At 34.7% G+C, this 18,541-nt stretch overlaps 1 protein-coding gene across 2 annotated transcripts in view; it reads left to right on the top strand.

Annotated features, from left to right (window-relative positions):
- The window catches only part of MTF2 (metal response element binding transcription factor 2), a 96,121-nt gene extending 86,081 nt beyond the window's left edge, over nucleotides 1-10,040 (top strand). For both annotated transcript variants that reach the window (XM_058303161.2, XM_071217247.1), the window contains 6 exons: nucleotides 274-341; nucleotides 1,939-2,109; nucleotides 5,851-5,956; nucleotides 6,049-6,101; nucleotides 6,213-6,317; nucleotides 7,640-10,040. In XM_058303161.2, coding sequence (XP_058159144.1) covers nucleotides 274-341; nucleotides 1,939-2,109; nucleotides 5,851-5,956; nucleotides 6,049-6,101; nucleotides 6,213-6,317; nucleotides 7,640-7,997 — 861 coding nt within the window. In that variant the 3' untranslated portion in view covers nucleotides 7,998-10,040. The remainder of the gene's footprint in view (nucleotides 1-273; nucleotides 342-1,938; nucleotides 2,110-5,850; nucleotides 5,957-6,048; nucleotides 6,102-6,212; nucleotides 6,318-7,639) is intronic.
- Nucleotides 10,041-18,541: the final 8,501 nt, after the last annotated feature.

Raw genomic sequence — 18,541 nt, 5'->3', positions numbered from 1 at the left:
TTCACAGACATATTGTTTGATCCACACAATAAAGTGAAGTAAGTAGTGCAGGTTCTGTGCTCCCTTCTTTACAGGTGAAAAAACAAGCCTTGTTTTTTTTTTAAATGGCCCTAGATTACACAGCTAGTCAGTAAATACCTGAAATTAGAACTTGGACCTTCTGACTACCAGTCAGTACACTTTTCCTTTGCATCACATTGCCTCTATCTAGCACCTGTATATTCCTAATTAATGAAACTGTAGTACGTTAAATTGTTTCTTGATACTTCACAGCTGGCAGACACACCAAAATCTGAAAGATATGAGCATGTTCTGGAGGCATTAAATGATTACAAGACCATGTAAGTTGATTTATTTTATGTATCCCTAAGAGGGAGACACTTAGTAAGTATAAGGAATAACGGCACTGTTTAAGAATTTTGGGATTGGTGTATAGAGATAGTACATTTCCATTTTAAAACTTTTTAATGTCCCATTTTCTTTATCGGAGTAGAGCAGTGATTCTCAAAGGTTGGAGAGGCGAAGAGTAATCCTTCTCCCTGCGAATGGTGGGTGGGAGGCATATCAGTAACTAACTCTAGGGGGTTTTGGTCGTTGTAATTGAAAAAGCATATTCAAGAAATAACTTATTTCTATAGTGCAAACTACTGAGTAAAATAAAAATCTTCTTAGCTGGTGGGAATATGCAGAAAGATAGGGAAAATATTGGAGAGAATGGGTTTTTAAAAGATTAAGGTCCGTCATTTTAAGATTAGTTACTGCTATCAATTTATAGAAAAGTGGGATTAGAGGTTTAAGTTTTTGATAATGAAATGATATTTATTGATAAATTCTTTTATAGATCTTTCCTTTTTATCAGCATATCTGTATATCGCGAGAACATTTTCCAAATGCAATAGAAATAATTTTTCTAAATATATGCTGGTTCCAACTAAATATTGAATTACAATATTTTTATTTGTAACAAGTTGTTTTTTTTAATTCGACAGTATTTCCTCCTTAAATTATGTTTTAATTTGTAGTGGTTAGATCTCTGGGCTAACTCAAAAAGCCATGAGGTACTTGAGTAATAATTATACTGGTAAAAATATTTTGGTGGGATAATGAATTCTGAATTCCGACTTAGGATGCCAGAAACACGCTATTCCTAATATGGTAGAAAGGGGAGCTCCCTTTTCTTTAACATGCTTATAAGTAGAAGAACACTTCAAACAATTGTTAGTGGTTCTTGTGGCCAGGTGGGCTCCAATAAAACTAATGTAGATGGGGATGTTTGGAGAATAAGTACCCTGAGGACTAAGGAAAGGAGTTAAGGAGCATATTTTTTAGAGGCTCGAGGCCTGTACATTACTGAATAGCACTTCTCTACTCCAGATTATTTTCAGTCCCAGATTTTGCACTCTAGATGTTCCATTTCTTTTTATTTTGTTTTTTAATTTAGTTTTTGGGCCGCTACAGTTTGCCTTCTACTTTCATTTCTAAAGCTGTCACCTGTTGCTTTGACGGGGTTTCTCTCCTCACAGATCCACTCTGAAAATAGAATTATTTTTGTAAATCAAGATATTTCTAAAAGATGACACTAAAATATGGGAAAACATATTGGGAATAAACATATTGGGGAAAAAAAGGACATCCTATGCTCTTCTTCCTTCCTTTGACAAGTTATGCCATGTTTAAAAAGAAAAGTGGGGATGTGCTCTTCTCCCTTCCTTCTAATCCTATTCCCTTACCCCATTCCCCTCCCTTGACCATATCTTCTTACTGTGAACTGTCTCTGGGGCAGATAAAGATCAAGGACAGCAAGGGGGAAAGCGAAATTTTTGTAGTATTGAATGGGCTTCCGTATAGAAGGGCCTTATAACTGAAAGGTTTGGGTTAGTGTCTGCCATGTATTGTGTTCAGTTTTAAATTTTTAGTTAATTTTTTTTAAAAATTTAGGTTTATGTCTGGGAAAGAAATAAAGAAGAAGAAGCATTTGTTTGGGTTGCGAATTCGTGTTCCTCCTGTGCCACCAAATGTGGCATTCAAAGCAGAGAAAGAACCTGAAGGAACATCCCATGAATTTAAAATTAAAGGCAGAAAGGCATCCAAACCTATATCTGACTCAAGGTAAAAGTTGATCTGTGGCTTAGTTTTTCATTTTAGTTTATTTGTAACTAAATATGCATGTTATTTAGTTTCAAGAGTATATTTGAAAATACAAGCTGTAGTTACCCTGCTTTGTTTTCCTATCATTTCTTGCTTAGGCAAAGTACAGAGTTGATGCTTAGATGTTTACCTTTTTTTAAATTCCTTTTTTTTTAAGGTCTTTGACCTAGGAATAGGTACTGTTGATTTTGTAAGCAAACAACTTAAGTACTGGCCCACTCATTTGTTCATTTATTCATTCACTCAGCACATTTATCAAGTGCCTTACTTCTGGGGATACAATGGCAAACAAAACATGTTTTCTTTCTGCCCTGATGGGATATATGTTATAGTGGGGAAGAAAGATGATAAACAGGCAAACAAAATGATTAGACTGTGCTCTTCCATTTAGGAAATAGCATGCTATTTTAGTGTATATTGGGATGGATAGAGATAAGGGGTGGGAGTGTTCTACTTTAAAGGAGGCTTAGGAAAGTCCTTGTTGAGGTGATATTTAAACTGAGACTTAAAAAGTATAAGCTAACAATGAGAAGAAAAAAAGGGAGACCATTCAGTGTTGTAATAACAAGTGCAAAGGCTCGAAAGCATGTACTATGAACTTATGGAAGTATGATTCAGTGGAGGGCTGGAGTAGCACCCGGTGTTGGAAAGATTGAATGGGGCTTGATCATCTAGCATCTTGAAGGTTGTAGGTGTCATAAGGAGTTTGGCTGGTTTATGAAGAATAATGTGGAGCCGCTTATGGGAGATTAACAGATTTAATTACCTTTTCTAAATACTTCTTTGGATGTCATTTGGAGAGTGGACAAGTGTAGGGATAAGAATAGAAGTAGAAAATTAATTAAACTTTTGCAGTTGCCTATGTGAGGATAGGTGGTAATAGTACATACAAATGGAGAGAAAATATATTTGAGATCTTTGTTGTAGGTAGAATTGATTAGATTTGCTAATGGGTTAATTTATGAAAGAAAGGGAGAAAGCAAGTTGAATGATACTCAGATCTTTGGCCTGAAAAAGTTGTGGGTGATGGTGTCTGTTAATAACACGTGGAAGAACAGATTTTGGCAAGGTGAATGAAGAGTTCTGTTTTATACTCATTGAATTTGACATTCTTTTGAGGGATAACTAAGTGATGAGGTGAGATAGGCAAATGGATCTCTAAGTCAGGAGTTCTGTGGTGAGGAGGTCAGAGCAGTTGATATAAATTTGAAGGCTAATTTATAAAGCCATGAGAATGAATGAAATTATCTCGGGAGTGAGTGGAGAAAGACACAGAGACAAACAAGAAGAAAATATGGCCCAGAATAATGCTCTGATACCATTTAGTGATGTGAAAGAGATAAAATAAGCAAAGGAAACGAAGAAGTAATAGCTAGGAAGGTAGGAGAAAAACGAGTAAAGTTTAGTGTCAGGAAAGCTATGAAGAGATATTTCAATAAAGATGGGTATTTTAAACAGTACTGAATGCTACTCAGAGATGGATTAAGATGAGAAAAGAATGTTCATTGGATAAGGCAACGTTTTGTTATTGTAATCTTGACGAAAGCAATTTCTTTGTAGTAGTTAGATTGTAAAGCCAGATTGGAGTGGGTTGAAGTGTAACTGAATCCAGTTCTGTTTAATTTGTGTGTATTTTACTGGGCTTTTCCTACAAATAAGGTATATGGGTGGCTTCAAAATAATAAAGGAAAAACGGGAAAGGAACCAATTTTGAATGAGGAGAGGGATACAGTGGAAACAACGCTGAAGAAAAGCAAACAAATAGAATGGCAGGAGAAAGGGTAGGAAATAGTCAAGGCATGGTATTTTAGTAGACGGGAGATAATCTGAACCTGTTTTTGTGTGCTATTAGGAAAGAGACAGTGGAGAAAAAGATGGGTGTAGGAGAGAGAGAAAATAATTGAAGATAGAAAAAGTCTTAGGGAATCCAGAAGGGAAGGTGTCTAGAGCCTGAATGTGCGAATGGCCTGTGGTGGAGGATATATACTCCTCCATTGAAATGGGGTGAAATAGAGAAGATGGTGCAGATGTTGATAGTTTTCTGGATTTGACAGTTGGAAATAATTGAAGTTCTTGCCTAGTAGCTTCCGTTTTCTCAATGAAATATGAGGCAAAGATAGCTGGGAGTCAGGGTTATACTGAGAGGGAAATTTAGGGAGCAAATAAAAGGTATGGAATATTCATGAAGAGGAAGAAAATGTAATTACAGACAGTGTTTCACATCTATTTCAAGTTTGTAATACAAAGTAGATACCATGTTATAGTTTCTTTCCTAAATATGCCAACTATTCCTATTGCTTTGAAATTTTATCACTCTTAATCCTTTGCTAACAGTGACCCCCATTATGAATTAAATAAAAGATTTCCATGAACTTTCTCATACCTATCATAATTTTGTTAGGATACTTCATCTATGATGGTGGCAGGTGATTGTTAACTTTCTTTAAAGGCATCCTCTGTTCCTTCTGGTTCCTTGGTATGGATTGTTCCTTTTAGTCAGAGAGTATGTTCTTTATTCCAGGTATTCTTTATAAATGTTATGTTGATCATCTTCCAAAAAATATTTATATATACCTCCATTTATCTTAACCATGAGACCTTGATTATAGTTAAATAGTTCTGCTTTGTTTCTCTAGCTATCCTACTTTTCCCCTCCTTATACCTTTATTTCCAAACCTTAATTTGATATCTGGAGGGCTAAAATCTTTCCTGGTTTCTCCATTCTACTTTCTTGCCTATTATATACCCCTTCTCTTTTTTATTTTATTTTTTTAATTGAAGTTTCCTGAATAACTTTCTCATAGTCTTAGCCCATTTTATTAACTTGCTTTTTTATACATATTTGTCACCTTCTAACTATATAATGAACCACTTTGCAGAGGGAACATCTGTGTATCCCCGTTATCTAATATATCCCCCATTATATGGTCCCCTTTATCTAATATATCCCCCATTATATGGTAGGTAATGTCTGTTGGATCAGTGAAACATATGTTCTATATATTGCTATTGCCCTTTTATTTTCTATTAACTAAAAGTGTCCCTATTTCATTTTTTTCACTCCTCTCCATTTTTGCCTTTAGGTTTCAAACATGGTTTTCTAGGTGTTTCTAATATTGCCCTTTGATTGACCCATGCCTAAATTAAGGATTCCTTCCTCCTTCACCTCTGCCACCTTGGCTTCGTTCACTTTCTGATCACATTGTTCAAGAATCCATAATATATATTTATCTCTAAAGGTAGATCCTAATGATAGTTACTATAATTTTAACGCAGATACTGCCAGGCCTCATGAGGTTAACTGTTGAATTAATCATCATTTTTAGTAGTACATGTAGTAACAACCTACTAAAAGCTAATCATTGAGCTTTTAGGAGTTTTAAAATCTTCTTAATATAGTTGTCTGTTGATTTTTAAAAAATCTTTAGGTGATATGTATTTTTCAGAATTGTATTAAAGAGAACTTTTTTCTTTAACTTTGCATAATGTAAATATATCTTAATTCGAGAAGTATTTACTTAAATTAGTATTATGTACACCCTGAACTAAGCTTATCGGTTCACTTACATTGTAGCTTTTGTTACCATTTTTATAAAAATATATGTCTAATTATTACGTAAGTAGAGTTTCCTGTGACAGTGTATATTGTCCATTGTCTTTTCTTTATGCAGAGATTAAATATATAATTGTTTTATGTTTCAGGGAAGTAAGCAATGGCATAGATAAAAAAGGAAAGAAAAAATCTGTAGGTCGCCCACCTGGCCCATATACGAGAAAAATGATTCAAAAAACTGCTGAGCCACCTTTGGTAAGAGAGGAAGTTTGCATGCCATTACTGAGAAGCATATATTTTTTCAGCTTACTTTAAAACCACATTTTAAGTATGTTTTTATTTTCCAGGATAAGGAATCAATTTCAGAGAATCCTACCTTGGATTTACCTTGTTCTATAGGGTAAATAGAAAATTATTTTCTCCTTTCCTAGGAATTTTCTTTTTGGGGGAGATTAGTATTTCTATTGTTATGTAATATAGTTGTTATACCTTTTCCATTCTTTTGTCTCAGGAGAACTGAGGGAACTGCACATTCATCCAATACCTCAGATGTGGATTTCACGGGTGCTTCCAGTACAAAAGAAACTACCTCGTCTAGCATTTCCAGGCATTATGGGTATATATTTTACGTTTTTACTCTTTATTGATTTTTTTCCTCTAGGCTTTTTCTTTGGAAGGTGATAATGATAATTCATAATTTTTCAGCAGTTGAAAATGATACAAGTGTGCCTCTCTGACAAGCAGTCCTTATGTAGAATCCCTAGCTTTTTAGTATTCCTCTGAATATTTTTGCTCTTCAGAGCACAAACATTAATTTTTTCAAATTTGTTACGTGCATTGAGAAGTAGTATAGTGTTTATAGGCTGTGCTCTTTTCTGTTAGACCTTCTGTGCCTCTACCTCTAGTATACAAGTGCGCCTTTAGGAATACTTGACTGTCTTAAGTTTGAATCAGCTAAATAAATCCTTTTGCCAATAAAAGGATTTTAAACTCAAGGATATCTCTTAATAGTATACTCCCCTCTAATATTTTACTTAACACAATTCTTCAGAAGGACATCTTTTTCATAAAGCAAGGTAGGTACTTTATGAAAAGTTTGATCCTTAAAACAATCTTTTGAGTTGTAGGCCCTGTATTTTCCCATTTTGCAGATGGAGGAAACAGACATAAAAGGTTTTAAGTCAGAAGCCCAAGATCCGTGTTTAGGAAATAGGACAGTGTTTCACCCAGATAGTATTACTGTAAAGCCTTTGTGTTTAGCTGTAATGTTATATTCTTCTTTTGTTACAATATCATAAAATCATTGAATTTCTGAGCTGAAATTGATACCAAAGGTTGTCTAGTTCAACCTCTTTGTCTAGTAAGTGAACATAGAGGATAAGAAGTGTGAATTTGGCCAAGATCGCATAGTAGAATAGTTGAATCTAAGCCCAGGGTACCCTGGCTTCTAGTTTGTTCTTATTCTAGTTCATTACTTTACTTCAGTTGGCCTGGAATTGGTAATAAGAATACCTTTATTTTAGTTGTACCAGGTGGTTAAGAAAGTGGTACAGTTTCTTATATATAGTAGGTGTTTATTAAATATTTGTTTCATTGAATGATTAAATAAGTGAATGAATTGTCTTCCTTTTAATGATAAGACTGTTGACAAGGTCTTACTTATGGAGTAGTTCCTTTTGGTGAGAATTTGCCTTGTTCGCATCCTAGTTCAAAAAGTTGAACCTGATTCTTACACATTTAATATTTAAGAAAGAGAAGCTCATCAGAGGTCAGTGATAGTCCATTTATATAGCATTCATATTTTTGGTTGGGCTGATTTTTATATCAGCAAGCAGATATACTTAAAATAGAGTGATCCAAAAGGTAAGAGCACATACTATGTGGGTGAAGGATGTTTTAAAAGCTTAGGTAGACAGTTTTGGCCTTTTTATTCTATAGATTATCTGACTCCAGAAAAAGAACTCGTACAGGAAGATCTTGGCCTGCTGCAATACCACATTTGCGGAGGAGAAGAGGTCGTCTTCCAAGAAGAGCTCTCCAGACTCAGAATTCAGAAATTGTTAAAGATGATGAAGGCAAAGAAGATTATCAATTTGATGAACTCAACACAGAGATTCTGAATAACTTAGCAGATCAGGAGTTACAACTCAATCATTTAAAAAACTCTATTACCAGTTACTTTGGTGCTGCAGGTAGAATAGCATGTGGTGAAAAATACCGAGTTTTGGCTCGTCGGGTGACACTTGATGGAAAGGTGCAGTATCTTGTGGAATGGGAAGGAGCAACTGCATCCTGACTGTAGGACTGAACATTATGTTCACTGCACTCTCATTTTCTGTAGGTACATTTAAAAGCCCTAAAGGTGTCTGGCTTTTACTATCTTTCTTAAGAAAAAAGTCAAAAAAATTCACAAACGGAGATGATAATAGCCTTAACATGTACCTGTCAATGTTATGGATACTGTCATAAAAAAGATATCTTTTAAAATTTGCAACAGAGACTTAATTTTTTAAATCTTAAGATTTGTAGAATGTTTCTAGGATAGGATATTAAAAATGATTCAAATCCATGCATGGTGTTAGGTAATTTTTCTAATTATTCCATTGAGTCAGTTTTTGTGATTAGTGGTTATTAGAGCAAACAGATCATGTAGATAGCACAAGTATTTGGATAAACATTGTCTGTTTTGTTACCAAAATGTTGGAAAAAATTTATTTCACTACCTTTTAGATTTCATAAAGTGCAGTGTATATAATGCCTACTGAAAGACTGTAAAATATTGAAATTTTCTTTCAAAGTGTAAAAAATATATTGAGCCTGTAAATTGCTCTGTGACTAGACTTCATTGTCGTCTTAATATATTCTTTGCATGTGCATATATATACACACTTGTGTATGTATATGTGTGTGATTATGTGACCTATGCAATACAAATTATGGGAATGGGCAGCTTTGGAGTATATATCCCATAATTCTTTTTTCAGGAATAGTTGCAGTATTTACACAGCAGCATTTCTTCTCAGGCTTTTATTGGGTGCTGTTGCTTGCTATGTATGAAGAGAAATGTGTCAGACGAGTTTAGTGTGTTCTCATGAAGGGTGTGAACAACAGTGTTCATGGGCTTTTAGAATGCTTTTCACTTTCAGTCCTTGTAACTCAGCTGTTCAGAACCTAAAAATTCAAATATGAACATTATCTCCTACCAGAAGTAACATTTTCAAGTTTTCATGGCACATTATATGATTGTAAATGTCTCTCAGTTTTAACAGTAAGTCTATGGGAATTGCACAAAGATTCCTGAAATGTCTGTAGTATCTGTTAGTCATGTTTGAATAAGTGTAGTATGAACAAAGTATTTTATTGCACAGGGTTAACAAACAGTATGTTGCCAGCCAGGGCTCCTGCTGTTTTATTACAACATTACCTCTTGTTTTTATAAAATGTACCAAGATTTAAATTGATAACTTTATTTTACATGTAAAAAAAAAAAAAAAACAGTTTCTTTTATCACCAGTGTTAGAGTTGTCTTCTGTTTCTTTTGTTTGTTTGTTTTCTTTTTTAGCCAAAGAGTAAACAGAAGATTATTCTTATTTTGGTAGCTATTCATTTTACTCTTAAAAATGATTGGTGGATTTTAGCCTAAAAATTGAGGAATTTGCCGCCAGAATGAAAAATATGTAAAGTAGTGATTACAGTGTGGTAAAAATATGGATTAGTACTTATTTATTCCTTTAATGGATTATTTGACTGTTTATAAAAAAATTGCTTTATTTCTTTAAACATCTTCAAAAGATGACCTTTTCTTGTCACACTTATAGCCAAAAGAAGCAGAGAACTTCATTGTTCTGCATTTGGTTCCTGGTTGACCAGGTATAAATGAGCTTTACAAAAGTGTAAATTAAAAACTGTCACTTCTGTTTACCTCCACCAAAACTTGATTTTTCCCCTAGCTATTAATTTAAAGTTGCCTTTCCTGCAGCTGCAATACTTTGAATAACACACAGAGTTTGTGTTGATTTTTGAATGTTTGTTTATATCTAGGGGTAATGGAAAATGTAAATCCCGTGTAACCTTATTCACTCCACCTGTATCATAATATTTCATTTTCCCAAAAGTCCTTTAATTCTAACTGAACACCAGCAGTATTTTAGTAACTCTTTCTTTAACATACTTGGAAGACGATTTATCAAGCTGAACTGTCTTTAGACGTAATTATTGTGAATGTCTGTTTTATTTTATCATGGTGATTCACATGGCCCTGATGTTCAGTTTGTATTTTTGGAATTGCTTTACTTAGAATTGAAACAGACCAACATTAAATGTGTGTATTTTTTAAAGAGCTAATGAGTTTTGCTTCTGTATTTGCTTAAAAATACACACTGATGCAGTAGTTGACTGCTTATAGCCAGGGAGGTAAGGATTTTCTAATTCCACTGCTAGCATGTTTTCTTTGTACTTAATATTTAGAAAACTTTGGCTTCCTTTTCCTCTTGTCCCTCAAGTAATATTAATAATTATTTCATGTTCATATTAAATGATCATTTTTAAAAAATAAACCATAGTTAGCCAGCTTACATGCTTTATATTTGAAAGACATATTTCTGTCTATACTACCCTATCCCAAGACTTTAAAAAATTTCAGACTTTTCAGCTTTGTTTACTTTTCTTATTTACATAGACATATATATATGTTAAAGGATGTCAGGAGTCATGTAAAAGATTTCTTATTTTTCCAAAAAAGCGTTGCCCCTTGGCTATAGAAAGAAAAGATGTAAAAATATATATATACCTTGCTTTTTTATTCAGAATAAATTCTTTTTAATAAATACTCTTGGTGCTGAATGACAGATATGGATTCTTAGCCCCTTAGATGACCAAACTAGATTAGAATATGAACTATCAGATTTTTTATACAAACTCTAGTGTATAGGGTTATGAAGTCAGGAAAGATACTTTGTTGCTAAATATTTAGCAGAAGTGAATATTTACTGGATTTTTGAGAATTGAGGTTCCGCCTTTCCCTTTTTTACAAGTATGTCCAAGTATGCATATTTGATTTCTATCAGGTATATATGCAGCATGATATATAGAGAGTGCTAGATGTAGAACTAATTCTGTATTTGGACTACTTCATTGAGTTTCTACTAGGTACCATTAAGTTTTGGTTGAGACATGATCTAACTTGCATTTTCTAGCAGACCGTTTTATAATTTGTGATATAATTCTGTAGTTGTTTGAGTGAGGATGTGATGGCAAGGATGATGCCTGTGCAACTTTGGGAAAGAGTGAAAAATTCTCTGTTGCATGGATAGTTTTTCCTCAATTATATTAGAGTACCTCTATGAATGCACACTCCCAAAATTCTCCTTTGGTTTATTCTGTGGCAGTTGAACACTTGTGTTCTTTCCTCAGGAATATAAAAACTTGGAAGTTAAATGTAAAGAATAACTTTATCTGATCATCAATGCTTTTCTTATTGACAGCAGTTAAATCCCATGTCTTTATGATAAAATTTTGGAGATGGGAGAAGTTGTGAAAGCAAATTGATTGCCTATTTGAATGATTAACAGTTAGTTGGGAGCAGGTATAATAATTGAAACTTTTCAGTTATCATAATATCAAAATGTCTTGGAGCAATAGCTAAACCAAAATGTCATGCCATCTTTATATATAAAATTAGTAAGATTGCAAACTAACCAGCTAACTTTTTTTTTCCTTTCCTTCACTTCATCTGTACCCCACAAAAATCCCTCTTTTCTAGCCCCTCCTCCATTTTCTTTTGTTGGAGATGATGAGTACAGAATTGATGCTTAGTAACTCCTAACTTGCCCAGCATCTTCAAGTCCTGTTATCATACAAGAAAGTTTTCCACTGGATTTAAACACAAAATCAAATGAATAAAACCTTCATAGATGATAAGGAAAATACTATTTGTACTTGTCAGATAAAACAAAAATTTATACAGTACAAAATAATTACTTTTCCTGTTCATTATATGTACTAAAAAGTGTTCAATGCACCCCCCCCCCTTTTTTTCTCACCCTATAATGTATTCCTAATGGGAATGATATTGCTCCCAAATGGGCAAAATTCGGCTCCTGGGGGGCAAAATACCTAAGTAATACAATTGTTTGTGGCCTTCCAAAGTTCAACCTACCTGACAAAGAATATTCTCATTGAGTTTCTTCGGTATCACATAAGCAACAATGGTATTGATATTGATTTCATGCAAGATACATATTGTATGCCACACAAGTGCTAGAAAATTCTGGTGAATGGATGATTATGACTGGAGGACTTTTGACTCATTGCTCCATCTTGAAGTCTTATTGTGAGAGGCAGCCTGTGCGTACCTATTGGTTGCCATTGTTTTATCCTCATTGCTTTTGTGTGTGACTTGGGCTTGGAGAATTATATAAAACTAGTTTATCATTTATTATTTGATTCTATACATATCATTCAACCCATTCGTAATTATGTCAAGTGCTGAAAAGATTGATACTATCTGAATGAATATCTAATAGATAAAAGTAATTTTCTCATATCAAGCAAAAGTTAAAAGTTCATCAAAGATAATTTTTAAATAATTTTTCAAATGTTTTAATTTTTCTGGAAAAATGTTTTTGAATGACTTTTTTTAAAATGTAATTACATTGCTATTATGTATTTATGTAGATTGCTAATTTGCACATATATTTTTTCATTATTAAAATTTTTATTGAGGTTAAGATATATATATATATATATAAAAACATAGAATTTACCATTTTAAGTATACAATTGAGTGACATTAATTGCTTTCAAAATGATTGTGCATCCATTTCCAAAAGTTTTCATCATCCCAAACAGAACTTGGTATCCATTAAACAGTAATGCCCCTGGGTATGATATATTACAATTTATGTAGGTAAATAAATTACATTAGAAGTTACTCAAATGTAATTATAAAGTTAAATGTTAATAACAGCATCCAGTATTAGTAATATAGTTATGGATTATAGTTAGTGTTAGATTTTAAATATTTTGTCTTTATAACTATTAGTGTAATGCAAGATAATTTTACTTAGAATTTGAGATATTAATAGGCAGATAGAAATTTTGTGAAGACTTGGGTCCTCTTTAAAAATATGTTAAGCCAGCTTTAGATACTCCTGAAGATAAACTTTTTTCTGGAAGGAGATATGGAAGTTTAAGGTGATGAAAATTGTTGGAAAGTGTTTTGGCAGGGAAAGCCAACCAGCTTCTTATCTAAGACCTAATGGAGGCACAGTTTGGGTTCCTGTATGCCTTTGTCACCAAATCTCATCCAGGATCCAAGAGCATACTTTCCCCCTAACTTAAATCCTTGTGTAGATATTTTATGTTTTATGGTACATTTTATGTATCACTTAATTCTGTAGTATAGTTACCTCTGGGTTTGAATTCTCTAATGAAGAATTATGTCATTAGGACCCATTCTTTTTTTTTTTTTTTTTTTTCAAGATTTATTTCATTTGTTTCTCTCCTCTTTTCTCCCCCTGCCCCAGTTGTCTGCTCTCTGTGTCTATTTGCTGCGTCATCTTTTTGTGTCACCTCTCCGTGTGTGCAGCGCCATTCCTGGGCAGGCTGCACTTTCTTTCGCGCTGGGCGGCTCTCCTTATGGGGTGCACTCCTTGCATGTGGGGTTCCCCCAGGCAGGGGATACCCCTGCATGGCATGGTACTCCTTGTGCGCATCAGCACTGCATGTGGGCCAGCTCCACACGGGTCATGGAGGCCCAGGGTTTGAACCGTGGACCTTCCATGTGGTAGATGGACGCCCTAACCACTGGGCCAATTCCGCTTCCCCATATGCTTTATGAGTTCATATCTTCTTACAGCTGAATATTATTCCATCATGTGAATACATCATAGTTGGTTTATCCATTCATCGATTGACGGACACTTGGGCTGTTTCCAAGCATGAATAATGCCGTTATGAAAATCTGTGCAGGTGTCTGTTCGTGTCACTGCTCTTACTTCTTCTGAGTATATTTATACCCAGTAGTGGTACTGCAGGGTAACGTGGCAAATCTATATTCAGCTTCTTTAGGAACTGCCAAACACTCCTCCACAGTGGCTGTACCATTCTGCCTTCCTACCAACAGTGAATAAGTGTTTCTATCTCTCCACATCCTCTCCGACATTTCTGTTCTCTTTTAAATAGCAGTTGTTCTGATAGGTATGAAATGATATCTCATTGTAGTTTTGATTTGCATTTCCCTAATCATTAGTGATGTTGAGCATTTCTTCATGTGTTTTTTTTTGCCATTTTTATTTCTTCTTTGGACAAATATCTATTCAAGTTTTTTGTCCCATTATTGATAAAATACCATCTCTTCCATATCCTATTAGGCTTCTTTTATGACTGTTAAAAATATGCACGTAATAAAACCATGTCAATTTTCAAATAAGAGGGCAGAAAATTGACATGGTTTTATTACGTGCATATTTTTAATAGTCATAAAAGAAGCCTAATAGGATATGGAAGAGATGGTATTTTATCAATAATTCAAGATTCTCATTACTTTATAGGTTAAATGAATACAAAAATTAATATTAGTAATTTGACTTTTTAGTTCTCTTAAGTGCTGAAATTGTGTGCAGTTACACTTAAAATGTCATGCTTCAGAGATATTTTTATCTTATAATTAATTTTTAATATAATGATGGTTTTACCAAATTCATGTAATAATGAATTTTGGTTTTTTCCCCCCATGATCTTGAGTGAATAAGTCAGGAAAATATAAAATTAAGTTCCCCAGGTTGTTTATTGCCTTGATGTTTAATCAAAGAAATGTTTAATGTTTAGTTTAAAATACCCCAGTAGGGTCAGACTCTTGAATTTTAAAAATTATTTTGTAGTAGTTGTCAAAAGCTTGAAAAGTTTTAATTATTTCAAAACTCAAAAAAACTTACAATTTTTAAATTACTTAAAACTCAAAAAAAATACAATTTGTATTATATTTGGAATTTGAGGACTTCATTATTGGTTTAGGCTTATATTGAAATTATTTTTGTATTCCCTTAGCACATTGTAATATAAGTTGGATAACTTAGAAACATGGTGTAAGGGGTAAAGGAAAATGCAGGCTTAAATTTTCTTTCTTTAATGGAGTATAAGCAAAATAATGATCTACTTGTTCCTAATATCAAGTTATATCTAAAACATGAACCATCACCATTAAGAACAGCATAAGATTTATATTATGAAGATACCATCATGAAATAGAACTTCTCTATCCACCATGATTCTCTTTTGAAGAATTTTTAATAAATTACAGTAAATATGGATAAAACTTTGGTTTTACATCTTCTAACGTTCTCAGTATAAAATAAGATACTAATTTATAAACAAAACTCAAATCTGTTTATTTTGCAAGAACCTAACTATTGCTATTGTTTCTTTTTTTAAAGATTTATTTCTCTCCCCCCCCAGTTGTCTGCTCCCTGTGTCCATTCGCTGTGTGTTCTTCTGTGACCGCTTCTATTCTTATCAGCGGCACTGGGAATCTGTTGTTTTCTTTTTGTTGTGTTATCTGTTGTGTCAGTTCTCCGTGTGTGTGGCACCATTCTTGGGCAGACTGCCTTTCTTTCGTGCTGGGCGGCTCTCCATATGGGGTGCACTCCTTGTGTGTGGGGCTCCCTTACGCGGGGGACACCCCTGCGTGGCACGGCACTCCTTGTGCGCATCAGCACTGCATGTGGGCCAGCTCCACACGGGTCAAGGAGGCCTGGGGTTTGAACTGCAGACCTCCCATGTGGTAGGCGGATGCCCTATCCATTGGGCCAAGTCCACTTCCCTGCTATTGTTTCTAATCACAAGATTTTCTTTTACTGGGAATTTAAAAGATCTGTTACTGTGGTATTATTTGAGGATTGTCTTTGTATGCTTTAGTTCTCCTGAAAATGATTTAGATGTAAACATTTTATTATGCTATTTCAAGTATTTCTTCAAATGCAGCAATCATGCTTTTAATGTCCCGATTGGTTGTGAAGGAAAGAGATGAAAAGTTAGTAATTCTGCTTTGAATTCTTAAATTGTGGAAGACACAGACATAAGTACAATTCAATATTAACTGAAATGTGACAAGCACTTTGAAATACTGGTAACAGGTTTAGGAAGGTGTGAATAAACCTAAAAAAGCAATGGGGAGGACTTAATGGATGATAGGAGTTTAATAAAAGTGGAATAGGATGAGGAACAGCATGAAGAGATTCAAGGAGGTGGATTTTCGGGGGGCGGTGATAGTATGGTTGAGAGAATGTCTTGGATTAGGACATAAATTTATCGACATTTGAAAACAGTATGTGGCTACAGGAGTCTAAATATATATTGCTGGAGAAATGAGATTAATTTGGACTGCAGTATTGCTAGATTGTACCTTGAAGGATGGGTTGACTTGAATAGAGGCAGTAAAAGAGAAAAGTGCAGTTCAAAATGGGGGAGCAGAATAAGAAAAGGCTTGGAGCTGAGAATGAACATTTTATTCACTACTTGAGCTTATTGTTTTCTAGTTCACTACTAGGGAAGGTATCTGAAATAGAATCTGTCCTTTTCCATTGTTAATCTTGTTCGTGGGAAGATAAGAATGTATGTTTAGCTATAAAAGGGGTTAAAGTGGCAAAAGAAAATTTAAGGGAAAGGAGAGATTATTTCTGCATGGGGGTTGGTAGAGGACCTTTGGGGAAAAGGAATAATTAAGGAAGACTTCTGAGTATTGAATTTCAATTGAAGCATGTAGTATGGAGACCTGCACAAAAGGGAGCATGAAGGGCAGCTCAGGCTTCAGGAAGAGTAGGCACAGGGGTAAGCATGCGCACCGAAAAGGATGGTTCCATTTGTTGTGTGTGTGGTTTGGGGAAGACTGGAATTAATCTGGATTCTTATGGGCCTGACTGCCAAGTTAAGGTGTGTTTTTAAGATTAATTTGGTACGTAGGATGGATTAGAGAGGGAACAGATGTGAAGTACAAAGCCAGTTAGGGCTAATCTAAATCTAGGCAAATCTATTCTAAATAGAAGCAGTAGGAATGTTGAAAAAATAGATTAGGAGATTGACTGTCAGAGTAGGAAAAAGGTCTGTATGTATGTTTTGGGGACCTGGGAAACTGTCATTAGTAAAGGGAACAGAAGAGGAGCAGGTGTGTTCAGAAAACAGGAAGCTTGGCTGGAATAAAAGTTGATGTTTGGAAGTAATTGAAGAAGCCATTAATATGATTTAGGACCATATTATGGAAAATATTGAATACCACTGTAATTATAACTGCTGCTGCTTCCAGGCTTTTCTCAGAAGTTTACGCTCTAAAAACTTGCTCTTCACCATTCTTTAAGCAAAGATCTAGGGCACTGAAGTTTCTTCATGATGGTGCTATGGCAGGTGTGCAGAAATATTTCAATAAAAATAAAGTATTTGTTTTATTGAAGCAAGTAAAACCTACATTTATAGTTGGCAGTGGGAGGCCATTCTGAAGCAAAAAGCACTGGTAGTCCTTCCAAGAGAATCCTTGGGGCTCTTTAGTTCCATGTTCTATAATGAATTTTTTAAAGTCTGCACTGTACTCCAAAGAGGTTACATAAAAAGCTGGATGAAATAAAAATGAAACTGAAAATATTTATTAAATCATGAAAAACTACTGTGCAAATATTTTTAGTTTTAAAATCAATGTAGGAAAAGAATCTGACCTTGGAAGAAAAACTGTACTTAAAACTTAAGACATTCAGAGGGTAAGAGTGGTTTTCCTGGTTAACATTGGAATGGTTGAAATATTTCATGATAGTTACTGAAACTGGTCTCTTAAAAAAATTCTACTATTTACTTTGTCTTTGATTGTGGAAAATTAAAATTTTGGTTTAGAGAATGAGAAGTGTTTGCTATAGTCCAACAGGGAACACTTTAGAAACCAATTAAATATCACGAGTTAACTCACCCTCTTCTAAGGAACCTGCAACAATCTTCAAGACTGGATTTTCTTCCAATAGAAATTATCTGTGGTAAAAGGTACCCTTTCCCTCATATAAACCTGAGTTAAAAGAAACAGTGCTGGAAAGTAGATGTGGCTCAACTGATAGAGCATCCATCTACCATGTGGAGGGTACAGGGTTTGATCCCCAGGGCCTCCTGACCTGTGTGGTAAGCTGGCTGACATGCAGTGCTGCTGATGCTGCTTGCAAGGGGTGCCTTGCCACGCATTGGTGCCCCACACACAAGGTGTGCACCCCACAAGGAGAGCCGCCCCACATGAAAAAAGCACAGCTCGCTCAGGAGTGGCACCGCATACACACAGCTGACGCAGCAAGATGATGCAACAAAAAGAAGTTTCCCAGTGCCGCCTGATAATGCAGGCAGACGCAGAAGAACACAGCGAATGGACAGAGAGAGCAGACGGGGACACACACACACACACAATAAATAAACCTTTAAGTAAAAAAGAAACAGTGATGATTTGTTGGTAATACATTGCTTTTCTGCTTAATTCCAAACTGCTGAGTCTTAGTTGTCGCCACAATTCAGTGAACTAGTTCTAAAGAAATGAAGATGTGGTTTACAAGAGAGGGAGCAATGATAGGGAAGGGCGAAGGAAGCAGCAGATGAGAAAAATAAGGGGAGAGATCTTTTACCAACTTTTTTTCCCCCCAAAGTGAAAAGGCTTTATTATTTCTAACCGGGATGTAAAAATACTGCTCAATGAAAAATTCAGACAACATAGAGTATTAAAAAAGATTTTTAAAGTCCTCCCAGTTTACCACCCAGAGATAATGGTGTATAGTCTTAGTCTTGTAGACTTTATAGCTACTTATTTTTCACTGAAATAGGACCATT

The sequence above is a fragment of the Dasypus novemcinctus genome, chromosome 9 (assembly GCF_030445035.2).
Source record: "Dasypus novemcinctus isolate mDasNov1 chromosome 9, mDasNov1.1.hap2, whole genome shotgun sequence".
Taxonomy (NCBI): domain Eukaryota; kingdom Metazoa; phylum Chordata; class Mammalia; order Cingulata; family Dasypodidae; genus Dasypus; species Dasypus novemcinctus.
This window is presented reverse-complemented; position numbering and strand designations above follow the sequence as displayed.